Raw genomic sequence first — 14,844 nt, 5'->3', positions numbered from 1 at the left:
GTTTGGGGTGCGGATGGCATGGCTAGAGCTGGTTTCCTTCCCATCTGTTTGGGGGATATGCCACATCTCACCCCACGCTGCCTGCTGGTGGACGGGACACGCCGGGGGCTGAGCTGAATGTCTCCGAGCTCCTCTCCTTGTGCGCTGCTGCTGAGCCAGCAAGAGAGGTGAGGGACGGGCAGGACCTGCACCAACAACACGCACGCTGCAGGATGAAGCATCCTGCCCTGCCCCGCTCCATCCTGCCGTCCCCATGGATATTCCAGGTGGGGCGAGTCCTGTGCCTCATGCTCAGCCCCGCTCCTGCACTGGCAGGGGGTGCCAAGCTCGGCGCAGAGGCTCAAAGCAATGCTGAAGACATCAAGCTGAGGGTGCTGGGGCCCCGAGCTGGCTGCGTGCGCCCAAAATGTGCAGGGGGCAGGTGGAGGGGGCAGCCAGTGACCAAGGAAAGAGGTGGCGCATCCCGCCCCAGGAGCAGGGCTGCTGGCGGGATCAGTGCCACTCGTGGGATGGGGATGAGCACTCAGACAGAGGACATTGCTCCTTGCAGCAGGACAGTGTGTCCAGGGGTCCAGGCACCAGGGAGGGGTAGGAGGCACGGGGTTTGGATGCCACCAACTTGTGCTGCTGCTGGGAAGTGGGCAGCTGCTGGTTTGGGACCCTGACTGAAGGGCCATGAAGAGAGAAAAAGCCTCTCTCCGAGGCGCTGGAGGGCTTTCTTGGATGAGTTTGCAGGTATTAGAGCTGTGTCTCAGCGGGTTTGTGAGATGACATCTGGTCACACATCTCCCTGGGACAGCAGTATCACCACCACCACCCCATTTCAAAGATCCCCTTCTGCTGTTTTCCCCTGGTGATGAGGATGCTCAGCTGCATTCACAGGGGACAGGGGGGTTCTTGGGGACCGACTGGAGCCCCAGGCACCCCCACAGGTGTCAGAATGGTTCCCGATGTGCTGGGGCAGGAAAGGGCCTGAACCAGCACTGCTGCTGCTTAGGTGCACGAGAGCAGGAACACACCATGAGCTGGATGTCCTGGGGTTGTGCTCCTCCCTGGCAGCATGGCTCCCCTGGGAGGCAGGGGCTTCTCTGCCTAAATCCACCCACAAGCAACAAGATCTTTGTTACTGGGGGCTGCACAGGAGCCAAAGGAAGATGAATTGGGGAGCAGAGAAGTCAAGGAGAAGTGGATGGGGCCAAGAGAAAGTGATAAACCATCTGTCTGAGCTCTATGGCTTCCTGATGCTGAATGCATGTAGCCTCACAGCTCCTATCTCCTCCTAGGCATTAGAAAGCTCCAGTCTTGACCTCAGTCACTCACTGACCCTGAGAAAAATGATTTCTCTGGTAGGAAATATCCCATCCTCTAACATGAATTGCCCCAAGAGTGCAGGATGTCAGACAGACAAGACCTTTCTCACCTGTTCTCATCTGGGGAGAAGCATGGAGGAAACCAGCAGCTGGGCTTGGTTGAAGCAGCTGGTGAAGACAGAGGAGGAAGCCTGGTAGATACCTACAAGGTGCTGTCACCCTGTTCCACACCTGCCGTGGTTCTACCAGCCCCTGGCAGCTAGGGGCTCACCCCAGCAGGCAGTGGGCTAGGAGCTGGCCCATGCAGCACCACTCCCTCTCCAGAGCAGCTCCCTGCCCCTAGGGGAGCACAGCCTAGCACAAGTGCCAGGCACTGAAGACCAGCCCAGAGACTGACTCTGGAGGCCTCCACATCCTTGAGCCCATGCCACCAGGAGTATCCACCACGCTAGGGCAGTCCATCGCAGAGGAGGAGGAGGGAGGCAGCCCCCAGCGGAGAGGAGCGTGAGATGGCAGTGGCATGCAGACCGTGGAGGAGGAAAGATGGAAGCACAGGGTGACTTGGGTGGGTGGGGACATCAGATTCACGATGTTAGAGGCACAACTTGTTATGATCCTTTTTTTTTCCTTTCATCATCAAAGAAAAACCAAACCAAAATAAAACAAAACTAAATGCATACGGGATTAAATTAAAATCACAGTTTTGTTTACATTATAAAAGAACGATCTAATAGTAATTTCAAATGAACAATAATTAAACAAAACAGGAAAGAAGAAAGCCCTGGAGAATTCCTGCCTGGGTGGTGCTCACTGATGGAAGGTTTATTGGACTGGTTTTATTGTTTGGGGATCATTCCTTTGATAGCTGACTCCCGGTTTACATAGGTAGCCCAGTAGACTAAGTTGAAAATGGCAAAGAGGACTGGAAAGACGATGCGGGACATCTTGTCTACCTTGCTGACACTGTTGTATGTCTTCTTACTCTCTGGGAGCTTCTCCTCTAAGCGGGGCATCTTGGGGGGCACGTTGGTGGCCGTCGCGGTGGCTGCAGCACTCTTGGAGATGGTGGGCAGGCCAGGGTCCTTGGCAATGTTGAGGGCATATGTGGTGCCAACTATGTTGTAGGTGTTGTTGGTTTTCTTCGCTAGTGCCACCGGTTCTTTTTTCTAGGGAAGGTGGAAGAAAAACACAACAGAGATGAAGTGACTGTAGAATTGCACAGAGAATATTTTGTCCTCTGAGTTTACCTGCCTGTCTGAATGAGAAGATGGAAAAGGGTGCGAGGAGCAAGAGACCGAGAAGGCAGCATTGTGGAAGGGAAGGAAGATGTGGTGAGAAGATGGCCAGAACCCATGACATCCGCCACATGAGGGCAGCTGGAGCAGTGGATGTGCAGGTCTAGGGTCTCCTTCAAGTACACCGGCTGCTCCGTGTAAGCTTGGCACGGGGCACAGAGGTCCTGGACTGGCAGCTAGTTGTTAGGCATGGCTGCAAGTCAAACAACTGAAGCCACACAGCTGGGTTTAGCCTCCTTGCAACCTCTTAGATGAGAGCAGAGGTATAAAATGGTGCGTGCAGCTGCACTTGAGCAGTAGCTGCCCAAGATGGGTGACTCCTTGACTTGCTGAGTGCTGCCAAGTTTGTGCTGTATATTACTAGGCCAGTACAAGCGAATGCAAGCTCAAACTACACACGGACTCCTTGACTTCTCCCTCAGCTCGTTCTGTTTTCTGTTGTATGTAAGGTTCAGCCACGGAGAGACGAAGCAGGAACGTGTTCTTTAGAAAAGCATGAGACCCAGTGTGGTCATCTTAGGGGAAGAACTTGATTTTATGCTTAGCCGGTCCATTTCCTGAATCAGGTGAGAGGAGGAGACATCACAGATGATTTTTTTTATATTTTTTTTTAGGCAGAAAACCAGTGGCCTTAAGAATGTGGGTGACAGCACTGCAATGCTTTTGAACCATGATACTGAAAGGCCATATCTTACACTGCCTCAGTGCCCTGAACGTCTCACATGGAATACCTCAGAATTTAACGTCACAACGTCCACAACGTCTCTGGGATATTTTAGTTCATCTCATGACCTACCCTGGTAAGATACAGAACAGACAGAAAAGATTTGCAGTAGCTCTGGTTTTCAGAACTCCAGATGCTATAAGGGCAGAGGGGAGCCTTTCATCTTGCCTTCATATCTAAGGGTTGCTGCAAATCAAGGGAGAAAAGTGCAGCCCTCCCCCAGGGCTCCAAGGAGAGCAGAGCTGTCTTTGCTGAGGGTGGAGAGCTTGCACAGGAAATGGAAAAGACACACTTGTGTTTGACATGGTGCACTAAAGGATGAAGGAGGATGCTTAAGACAGACAGTTCCGATGTTAATGAAGATGAGTGGATGGGAAGACAGAGCTAGAGAGTCATGATGGATGTTTCCCCCACCCCGGGGATCTTCCTGTTGTTGTCAGGGACTTGAGACCAGCTGCACCATAGGCCATATTGTATGAAGCAATCTAGGTCTACCAGGAGATGCCTGTTGAATTAAATCTCTTCCTGTGCAGCTATCAGACACCCGGCATAGCCCAGCACCTGTGTGTGTCTGTGTGGTGTCCGCTGTAATTACACCAGGAGTCAGAGCTAGACACAGCAATCACTCACAGTGGGAATCTAAAATCTAAACTCAGAACAAGGTGTGACTTCTTATCTCATTTTCCATTCAAAAGCAACTGAAACACAAAATAATGTTCATTCAGTCATTTCCCAATGGTGCTTGGCACTGTCTTCTATGTACGTAGGCATGCAGACACCACGTGCAAAGTAAGGGCTGGGAGAAAGGGAGAGTGCACAGCCAGCAGGATGTGTTCATCTCTGCATCCTAGCCTGAGAACCAGAAAGGCTGGATTGACCATCTGACCTGCAGAGATACTCCAAGGGCTTTAGATTTCAGGCTGTACTTCCGTTGTAAATGTGCCCACAATCACCAGGGATATTTCTGGTTACCTTAGGAAATGCATTTTCCACAGCAATTTTCAGTGGGATGTTAAAAAAACAGACTTCTGCACAATCTTTCAGCCCCTCTCCAGTAACATCAGTGCTCTGAATGCAGCCTCATAGCAACTCCAGCAATTACAGAAATTAACCTGCTCTTAGAAGGAGGTCTAAATGTCTAGAAAAGTCCAGATCTGACTAAACCACTGATCAGACCATATTCATAGTCCTCTATGGATAATGTGGGAGAGATTGTTATGATCTTTAACGATTAACTGTGTGACTGATTTCTGCAAGCATTAGAGCCATGTTAACTGGTACCCCCTGCACAGGTGAACTTTTCCTGCTAAAGAGCTGATAAGAAGCAAACAAAGGACTAAAGATGTTTCACCTTCTAAAACATTCAAATGTGCTTTAGCATGATTAGTTATTAACATAGCTACAGGAGGTAATAAAATAATTAATAGTACGCAATGAAACGAAAAACATTGTTTGTTGTTTGCAGAATGTAATTTGAAGTGCACTGTGATTATTTGAGTATTAATCAGCCATGTTACGTGAATAAGATGACTATTAGTGACATGACATTTTCAACCTGGCTAGCTTTTCTGCCCCAGAGCTTGCAAAGTGGATCTGTCTTGTCTAGCCAACAGCACTTGAAAACAGAAGGCTGAAATTGAGGAAATTCAGGCTAACGTGAATGCTGTGGGTGTTGACAGCAAGCAACTGCTCCTATTAATGTGATTCAGAGGCCCCCAAGATTCTGCACTGCTTCTCTGGACCTCAGATCAGGCTGTTCAGGTAGTGCTGAGGCTTGGGAGCCTACAACCAGAGACACTTTTTAGCTGTCCACAGTTTCCCTGGTCAGTGCTGGGAGCCTGGGCAGTCTTTGCTAAACAAGCAAAGTACATGTTTCTCATCAGAGCACACACGTGCAAGAAAACAGGCTCCTGAAATGTCAAAAAAAATGGTTCAGCCTGAAGATACTAGACTATGCTTTATAAATAAATGTTTTAGGCAAGGTTTTGACAATCAAATAAAGCAGAACTTGCTTATTGCTGTCAGCTGCAAAGTAGCCCTCAGCTTTAATAACCCAGCACGCTTATCTATGAGGAGTTCCATGTTGTATTGAATCAGAAAGAAGGAGCAGAAAAACAAGAGGAAACCCCATATTTACACTGGAAAAACTGGCCTAGTTAAAATGTCTATGTTGAAAAGCTATTCTTGTTTTTATGTCCCAGTTTAGGCTCAGGGAGACTGAAACTGCTGCAGAAAGTTATCTTCGTGAGCTGCTCTCCCGAGGGAAAAGCTATGAAATCTGGTCTGAAGATAAATATGGTCCCTGGATAGATACTGGAGTCTGACAAATTCTTCCACAGACACACATGGTAGAGTACAATAGCATTTCATTAAATATTCTTGTGCCCCAGACTCTCTATTGAGGTGCTAAAGGCTGAACATCTGAAATTAGGGAACTTACTGGTTCTGCTGATGGTTTGTTGGAGACTGAGCTCTCTGCACCTCCTCCCTGGCAGCTCAGTATCTTTCTTGTAGTGAGAGGCCCAAACCAAACCCAGTATTCCAGGTGCACCACTCACCCCTCCCATCTCTTCTTCATTCTGCTTATGTGGAGCTGACCTCAATGATTTTACACTCTCTGTATCTCCAGACAAAAACTCAGAGGTTGTATCACCCCCAGACACCATTTGGACAGCGTGGAGAGAAAGAGGGCAAAATGGAGTCAATGAATGTTACATGGAACCTAGTGAAGATGTTGAAAGCATAAATCCTTTGCAGTGCTACGGGGAGCCACAGGAGAATGTGAATGCAGCAGGACAAAGAAGACTGGGTTGCAGAGCATGGTCAGCAAAGGAAAGAGTCACATTAAAACATATTTACCATAGTGAGGCAGAAAAAAAGGGTCTGAATCATCCTGTGAGTCTTTGATTGAAAATTGTGGTCTATGAAGGTTGGTTCTAGCTCCTCTCTGTTGGAAGGAGGGGACTGAAACTAAGATGCTATACATTACCTGGTGCAAATGGCAAGCATGTCAGACACCTCCAAAAAACAAGGAAGAAAACTCAAGGATGATAGTATCAACACAGAGGTTTGAAGGATGCTCCTTGGTGACTTTTCCTCAGTAAAAAGACATATGAAAAAAAAATATAGAAAGTTTGGGCCTAACATTTTCACCAAGATCTACCCATCATGGTTAAGTTCTACCCAAAAACTGCTTTGCCTCCCAGAATCCTCCATCTAAATTGGTAGAATGGATGGAGGGGACAAAGGAAGAATAGAACCTGCCATGAGAGAGTGAACATGCTGGGAGTGCCTGTTAGCAACCCGCAGCTTTTGCAAAATAGGGATTTCTTTTAAATAGGATGGGAAGCATTGCTGCTGCCTGAATTTGAGGTGAGGGCAGGGCTGACACTTATTGATTTATTTTTTTTTTCTTGTTCATGCAAGGAAACAATCAAACCTGGAATGAGGGTCCTTGCCATCACATCAATAAAGAACAATCTTTTTGGCTTGGGGGAAGGCTCTCCAGAGACCAAGGCTCAGCCTGGGCTTGTCACTGGCAGTTTTACTCTCCTGGTATCAACACTTTAAAATGCCGATAGTTATTCTTTTGCCTCCTCTTTCTTTAGTGGTTTCAACCACCTGGCTTGTCAATTGTTTCAAGAAGAGCTAATTAAAGGCTGGAACTGAGCCAATGTGGCACCTTTCTTGCGTAGCAAATTCACTGCTTGGAAATATTCGGTGGAATAGAGATGAAAGCAAATATGGTGACGCATCATATTCACAAGCTCCCTGAAAGTCCATGACTGTTCAGGATGTTATCCTTGAATATGTGATTTCAGATGTGATTGTTTGCAGCATATATAAAAGCAAAATAGAGAAAATGAGGGAGAGTGAGAGCTTCTGAGCTGCAGAGACCAGGGTGGGTTAGCCTTTTGAGTTTGCATCAGATAAGGAAGAGGGTTGGCTTGAAAAAGAATCCACAAATCTGGAGTCCATTGCAATTCTTCAGGCTGACACCAATTGCAGCAAACTCTCCCAAGGAGCGCTTTCTCTGAAACATTTCCAGTCCTGCTTTGTTTTCTTGTTCAATTACCATGTGTGCAAACGTTCTGCCTGTTTTTACCCTATTGCTTCAGCATGGTTGGTTTTGCAGTGCTGGGTCAATAAATAAATCGAGGAAACTGCTTCTTTTATCATAAATTGAAGCTTTTAAGCCTTTGTTGCTTCTTTGGCTGTGCTCAGTTCACATAACTGCCCAAGGCTTTGTGAATCCTGACTTTGTGCTGATTTACCCATCCCTGAAAGGGATAGGGTTGCTTTGAGGACCTGCTCTGATTTTTTGTTCATGCCAATGACCTGAGAAAGATTCCTCTCATCTCTAGAGGCCCAGCTAGTGCTATTGCTCATGATGGATGTGGAAGACAACCAACAGTCCTCCTCTGGAGCCCTTCTGCTATGAGCCTGGTACTCAGACCACAGCTGCAAAAGCAAATGGATAGAAAGAGTCTAAGAATCACAAGACAGAGGCATTCAGCATCCAGTGATGGCTGTGGTTTTCCACAAGGCCTCCGTTCTTCTGCTGTGACCTCCATACCAGAGAAATGGCTGGCTGTCGTCCTCCTAAAAGTTACTGCAGTTCTGCCAGGTATTTGCATAGAGCCCCACAACAATTTTAAACAACACATTGAAATGCAAAGGAGAAAAATATAGAAGCTCCAGAACCGAGAACAAGGACAAATGTGATTTTCAAATTGATTCAATAAATATAAACAAGGAGCAGCATGCTACAGTAAGCGATTTCTCTGCGCAGCCCAGATTAAATCAGTCAGGAGGGAGGGGGCACAGGCAGGGCTAGTGATGGCTGTCAGGAAGGATGCTGCCAGAGAGGCTGATCCTGAGTAGAAGGAGAAATGTGGGTGATGCCAGGCACTAATTTACTGCCAGGTGCCGTTTCTGTTTGCTTGCTTCCCACCCATCCTCTTTGCCCGAGCATACAAAGCAGCAGCTGCCAGCAGCCGTGGGCAACAGCACCAACCCTAGGGCCTGCCCCTCGCTGCACCATGCTTGCCCGTGCTGGGGGAGGTACTTGCAGCAGGGTGGAACCATCTCCATTGGTGAGGCTGGCATCCCATGGTGTATTTGGGCTTGGGTAGCATGCAGGAAAGATGGAGCGGGGCATTTATGGGTTTGAGGGAGAAGAAGAAAGGAGACCACCACCAGAGTAAGAGCAAAACATGCACACATTCTCATTCCCACCTGCAAACAGTCATGCAGAAAGGCATGGGAAAGGGTGAGCAGTCTGATCTGGGTGTTTTTCTCCAGCTGAGCACAGTGACCAGCCCTCCTCCCTCGTTCCCCAAGAACCGCTGCAGTTAAGACCTGAGCTGGGAACCCCAGTAAGTAGCACCCAGCCTCCCGGAGTGCTGTGGGGCTGCATGCTACCCACTCCTGGTCCCAGCGCAGCTCTCTCGTGCAGCGTTTCTTCACCATCCCCGGCCTTGGCCATGGGGCTCACCTTCATCTCTTGGGCCTCCAGCACCTTCTTGCCATCCCAAGCCCAGCTGCGCTTGGTGAAGTAGTTGACGGTGGCAAATTCGATCAGCGCAGAAAACACAAAGGCGTAACAGACGGCTATGAACCAGTCCATGGCCGTCGCGTACGCCACCTTAGGCAATGAATTTCTTGCGCTGATGCTTAGTGTGGTCATGGTGAGGACGGTGGTGACACCTGTGGGAACACAGCAGGAGGCAAGGATGCTGTCAGACCGTACATTTGCACTCACCCACCCCCATCATCTTTGTGCCCTGCCCTTTCAGGGGAAAAGCCTGCAAGAAACCTTGTCACGGGTCACACCAGCCTGGCCCACAGATGTACTGGCCCCTTGAGAAAGGGGGGCAACTTGTCCACCACACACATGGACAGGGATACAAGAATTGAAGAAAGCAGGCTCCTGCCCGAGGTGCTTCCATTGCATATGGATCTACCAATATCAAAAGTGATTTGGCCACAAAAGGGATATATCAGAAAAATATCCCCACTGCCCAGAGGGCAGGGAGCAGAGCAGGCTTAAGAAGTGAAATTTGCTCCCCTCTCTGCCACTGACGTTAAACCAGGCTTTGGTGAACCACTTCACATCTTTGTGCTTCACTTTCCCCACAAAACACACAGCTGGCATTTCCATCACATACTTTTGGGAGCTGTCCTCTAAGCTATGGGGCCCAGGTTCCCACTGCAATTAAGGGACCCCTAGCCAGCACAATGTGCTGTAATTAAGGGACCCCTAGCCACACCAGTCCATGGTGCAATTTGCAGAATAACAAACAAGTTTGGGTTGAAAGGGAACTCAACTAGTCCAACCCCTGCTTGAGTCGGGCCAACTGCAAGGCCTTCTGTGGGCCAGTTCCAAATATCTCTAATTCATATAAACAATGGCCTACACATCAGGGTAAGAGGAATCTGACCCAAACTCTACTGAATATATTTCTGCTCACTATAAAAGAGTCCTAGCTCAAAGCTGGGCACCCACATTAATTCAGGGAGTTTAATTCCTCATTTGTGAATTCCCTGACACTAGGCCTAGCTCCCTCACATGGAGGCTGGTGTGGAGAAGCCTCTTGTTGCTACTGTGATAAAATAAAACAACAACAATAACAATAATAAGGTACAGCTAAATAGTTAGGATTTAATGGAGGAGCAGGAGCTGGCCACTCTCACAATGCAGATCTCAGAATATTCTGGAAGAAGTGTTTTGTGGGCTACATGGATGAACTGTGGGACCGCAGGCCCTGCCTGCATGGCCAGGCACCCATCAGTGGCCCATGCTGCCAGAAAAAGTGTCACAAGGATTTATCTTTTAAAATAATCTGTAGCAAAATGCCTATTAAAGCTTTTTTCATTAAAGCAAGCAACCCTTGCTATCCATTTTCCTCAATAATATGCTTTTCAATTAAAAATGCATTAAAAACATTATAAAAATATTGACTAATTTTCACTTCCCTTAAGCTATACTCCTGGTAATTGAAGAGTTTCAGTAATATCGTTGGTAATACTTTCTGAGAGGGAAAAAAAAAAAAAAGAATAAACAATTGGAGTTCTCATTATTCCCTTAATAGCAAAGCAAAGCAATTTGGGAGCGAAGACATTTTTCACAAAGGTAGCTTTTAATTTTTCAATCAGCTTTTTCATGACGAATCTGTGCTGCTACTTGAGGAAACCTGTCTAATTGCAAATATCAGGGTAACATGAGAGGGAATCAAATAACCTCATAGAAGGGCTCAGCCCAGGCATCAGGAGAGCAGAGGTGCTCCAGAGTTGGTGCAGGAGTTTCTTTTGAGAAACGCTCTTTGAGGTGGTACAGAGCTTCACATCCTTCACTTTATGATGTGCAGGTCTGCATCCTCCCCTCCAGCCTTTCCCTGTTGCAGTGCCAAGGCTCTGTCTGCCCCTTGGCAGTGCGGTATGGTGGGGTGATGGTTTGGGAGTATAGATCCTGAACTCCAGGTCTTGGCAGGAAAGCACGGAGAAATTCTGTTATTATGTATTTGCTGAAGCTATTAATACATGTGCAATGCCAGCCTGAGGCTTTGCTTCAGAGAGAGGGTCTGAAACCAGCTGAAGAAAATAATAACAAAATATTTACTGTGCAGTTAAACTGCTGCAGCTCAGGATCCTGTTCCGTGGAGTCTGACCAGGGGCACATTAGCAACTGCAAAGGTAGAGCATTAAATGCCTCCCCATGTACCCACCCTCTCCTCAACTCAAAAGCTCATACAGATAAGCAGACACAGCCAAATGCATATAATTAGATGATCAATACCTTGATTACTGTTAATATTTATGGCTTGGCTTGTAGCAGAAACATGGACAGAAGTATTTTTACAGAGATTCCGTGGAAATCGGAGCACTGGAAAGACACTGAGAGCTATTATGGGAAATGGCCAGCGGCTTCACTGATGCCAGTCAAGGCTGGAGAAGACCAGCTCTGATGGCTGGTCCTTCCTCCCCTTGTTTCCCAGCCAGCCCTGAAGCCTGCCTCTTTCTGTAGCCTTTCTCTTCCCAAAGAATCATTTTCCCCTCTGAGCTGTGCTCCAAGCAGGACACGCTGACTCAACTTGTGGCAGCCTATGTGTGCTGGAGATCAGGATTCTTGATAATTTAGCTTTTTCTGCCAGCTATGTATTAATAAGGCATCCCAGGAAAGGAGAAATTGTCCACTGGGGTCACGAGCCAGAAACTCCCTGTAAGGCAGCAGCCTACACTGCCTCAGCTCATCTCCTTGCATGGGGCATGGACATTGGTGTTTGGGCCCCAGACCTCACCAGCTCCATCAGCCTGGTGCCAGCTGCCTTGCAAACCCCCAGGCCACCAGGGCAAGGGGAGCTGGCTCTGGAGCATGGTGAACTTGTCCACCAAAGGGATGGTGGAGGCATGGATGGGATGGGGAGGCGAAGAGCTCGTTGCATACATCAAATTGCTCTGCGCTGTGAATCTGGACAAAGCAGCAATTTCCCATTGCTTGCCTTTCTCCCCTGACCTGACCACAAACCCCACATGCTCCCAGACTCACCAAAAACCGTTCGGGCAGGGACGGACTCCCTGTTGAGCCAGAAGGAGACCTGGGACAGGATGACAGTCATAATGCAGGGCAGGTAGGTTTGGATGACGAAGTACCCAATCTTCCTCTTGAGGTGGAAGTGTGTGGTCATGACGACGTACTCCCCTGCAGAGACAGCCGGTTAGAGACACAGAGCCACCACTCTGCTCCAGGATGGCACCGACTGAGCACCAGTCCCTCTACAAAACACCAACGGTCTGTCCTGAGCAAATTTGCAAACTCCAAGATGAAATTCCAGTCTGTGAGTTGTATTGGTGCTGGATGGCACGATTTTGTTTTTTTCTGACAATCCTGACAATATTTTGCTTCTCCTCACTTTAACCATCTCAAAAAAAAAAATCAGGGCAAGTTCTGTTATTAAAGGTCTGGGCTGTAGACCAAAGGAGCAGCCGTCTCTATTTTCCTCCAGTACCCTATTCCTCCACTCAAAGCAATGCACCAAAGCTTTGGATATTTCGCTGGGTTATTGTGCCTTTTTGTTGTGAGCGTTGCTCTGCTAAGTCATTACACGCAGGAGCCTTTAGCAGCTTTCTTGCCATTTCAGGTTATTCATCTGTACATTTTACTACAACTTAAGTAGAGAGATGGGCCAGATATTATGACATTTAGTCCTCTGGACTCCCTACATTTCCCCAAGGGAGGTGATATGAGTTGTTACAGACAGACACTATTAAAATCAAGTGCACCAGAGAGGAAATATTCTCAAATGAGAGAATTACTGGTGCATACAGAAGGAAAAAAAAAAAAAAAAAAAAAGCAAAGAAGAAAAGAAAGATGAGAGAAACACACGAGATAACAGAAGCTATCAGTACCTGAATTCAGAAAGAAAGGGAGGAGCAGCAGATGGGAGAGAAAGATGATTAATATTGGTCATTAATCAGAGGAAACATTTGTTTGGAAGAATCTTCTATTAGCTGTGATAATATTTGTGTAAGCAGATGCAGTGAAAATCACACAACATCATGTTGCATTCACCTCCCCTGCCCACAATGCTGTCCTGACAGGCTGAAAAGGGATCCAAGACAAATGAGTCTACAGTACCAAGGACCAGCTGGGCAAGATGGGGCAAATTTTCTGCACATCAGGTCATTTTAGATGCGTGAAATCAATTTTCTAGAAGGTACAGGTAATAAGGCTCTCTCTGTAGAAACCACTAGAAGCTAAACATCTCAGTGCCTGAAGGTCACAGCCCCAGATGTCCTCAGCCATATTCTCCAACATCACAGGGCTTGAGAAGCACCATGGTCCTCGTCGCCTCCATGTACTGCCTGCATAATTATGCAAAATCATGGTACTCAAAGCCCATCGGTCTGTCTTGCCTGACAGTGTGCTCAGCCCATACATCTCGTCATGGTCCCACACATACCTGTGCTGGATCGAACCATCTCTGTCCCAACAACATGGCCCAGCAGGTCATACTGGTTCAGGCGAGATCCACCCTTTGCTACTTCCACTGATTTATCCTTCCCCAGAGTCCAGGTGTAGATCACCTCTGTCTTTGTGTAGGCATCTGCAGAGGAGAAAGAAAAATGAGGTTCGTGCTTCTGGCTGACCTAAAATATACCAAAATTAGCCTGTAGCCTGCAGCCTCCTTGCTGTACATTCCTCAGAGCCACATGGCTGAGCACAGCCAAGCATGGCCAGAGACAAAGACAGCTCAGCAACTGCTAATTGAATGAGCAAAAGGGAACAAGGGTTTTGGGAAGGGAGCTGGAAGGAAGATAGGGGCAGAGCAATGTCTCTGAAAAATGCTGTCGCCTTGACACAGTGGCTCTGCAAGGGCTGGCTCCAAGCAGAGGCAAAATAGGAAGGCATCCAGGCCAGCATGGTGCTGGGGCAGCAGGACGAACACCACCCTGCAATGCCAGGGGCTGGGACAGTTACTCTGTCAGCGGCTGACAAGAGGGGTTACACACAAACGGGGTTGAATTTCAGGTTGTTTAGTTTAAAATAAATAAATGTAAATCTTTACCTTCAGGCACAGCTGTCCCCAGCCTCACAGCCCTGGAGGTGGTGTGCCCTCCCACCAGTGTGTTCTGTGCACTGTGCGACCCCATGCCTGCAGGGCAGTGCTGGGAAGAGCCTGCCTGCACATTGCAGAAGACAGCAGGCAAGTGCTGCTGAGCTGCTGCAAGGGGCAGTGCCGGGCTCGCGGCCAGGGCAGCCTTCCAGCGACTTGCAAGCTCCCCTCTCCATCCTTGCCCAACACCTCCCTAAAACACATGGTCACCATCACCATCACAAGCCTTTGTGACCAAAACCCTGCTTGTTCCCATAACTGCTCTCTTTCCCACTTGTTCTCTCAGTGTCGCCAGTCCTCCAGTATCTGGAAATTAAGTTTCTCCAGGTTCTACTAGGTGCTACAACTCTCCGTAATGCTCAAGCTTCCTGTCCAGGCCCATTCTGCAGTAATTTTCTAGGCAAAAACAATGTTCACTATCTGCAAAGCCATTTTAACATGTGTTTTTCATTCATTTTTACCACCAGCTTCTTGTATTAAGATATTAAGACATCTCTGGCTAGGGTCAGGCCAAGCATTGGGTCAAGTCTACTATGGAAATTTCTCAGCTCATGCTTTGTGGATGATTGTGTCCTAAATCAGCTAGATCTCCCTGATCTTTTAAAAACAACCATTGTTATCCCTGCACTGTGGGTTTTGGCAAACCTGCTAAACACTAAGCAGGCACTGTGTGAAGCAGGGGGAGTGGTTTTGATGATCAGCCAATGTTTCTCAGCATGCCACGGTGCTGCTTAAGCACTTCAGATGCAGACTGGCACTTCTCATCTGATGTGCAACACTGCTTTTCCAGCCCCTCCTTCCAGCTCTCCACATGCTTCTGGAGAGCACCTTCCTCCTTCAGGCTTAGGTCTGTACAGCTCTGCCAGTGCTCCTCTGCCTTGGTGGACGGCACCTTCTGC

General features: G+C 47.9%; 1 protein-coding gene across 1 annotated transcript in view; it reads right to left on the bottom strand.

The window, feature by feature from the left end:
- Window positions 1-2,146: 2,146 nt before the first annotated feature.
- LOC311213976 (gamma-aminobutyric acid receptor subunit alpha-3-like) overlaps window positions 2,147-14,844 on the bottom strand; it is a gene marked incomplete at both ends in the record, with an annotated part of 51,502 nt that continues 38,804 nt past the window's right edge. Inside the window, 4 exons of the mRNA XM_084294330.1 lie at window positions 2,147-2,476; window positions 8,827-9,038; window positions 11,878-12,030; window positions 13,292-13,435. Coding sequence (XP_084150456.1) covers window positions 2,147-2,476; window positions 8,827-9,038; window positions 11,878-12,030; window positions 13,292-13,435 — 839 coding nt within the window. The remainder of the gene's footprint in view (window positions 2,477-8,826; window positions 9,039-11,877; window positions 12,031-13,291; window positions 13,436-14,844) is intronic.

The sequence above is a fragment of the Netta rufina genome, assembly GCF_964035555.1.
Source record: "Netta rufina genome assembly, chromosome: 12".
In the NCBI taxonomy this organism is placed as follows: Eukaryota; Metazoa; Chordata; class Aves; order Anseriformes; family Anatidae; genus Netta; species Netta rufina.
The sequence above is the reverse complement of the archived record's forward strand: the minus strand, read 5'-3'. Positions and strand labels throughout refer to the sequence as shown.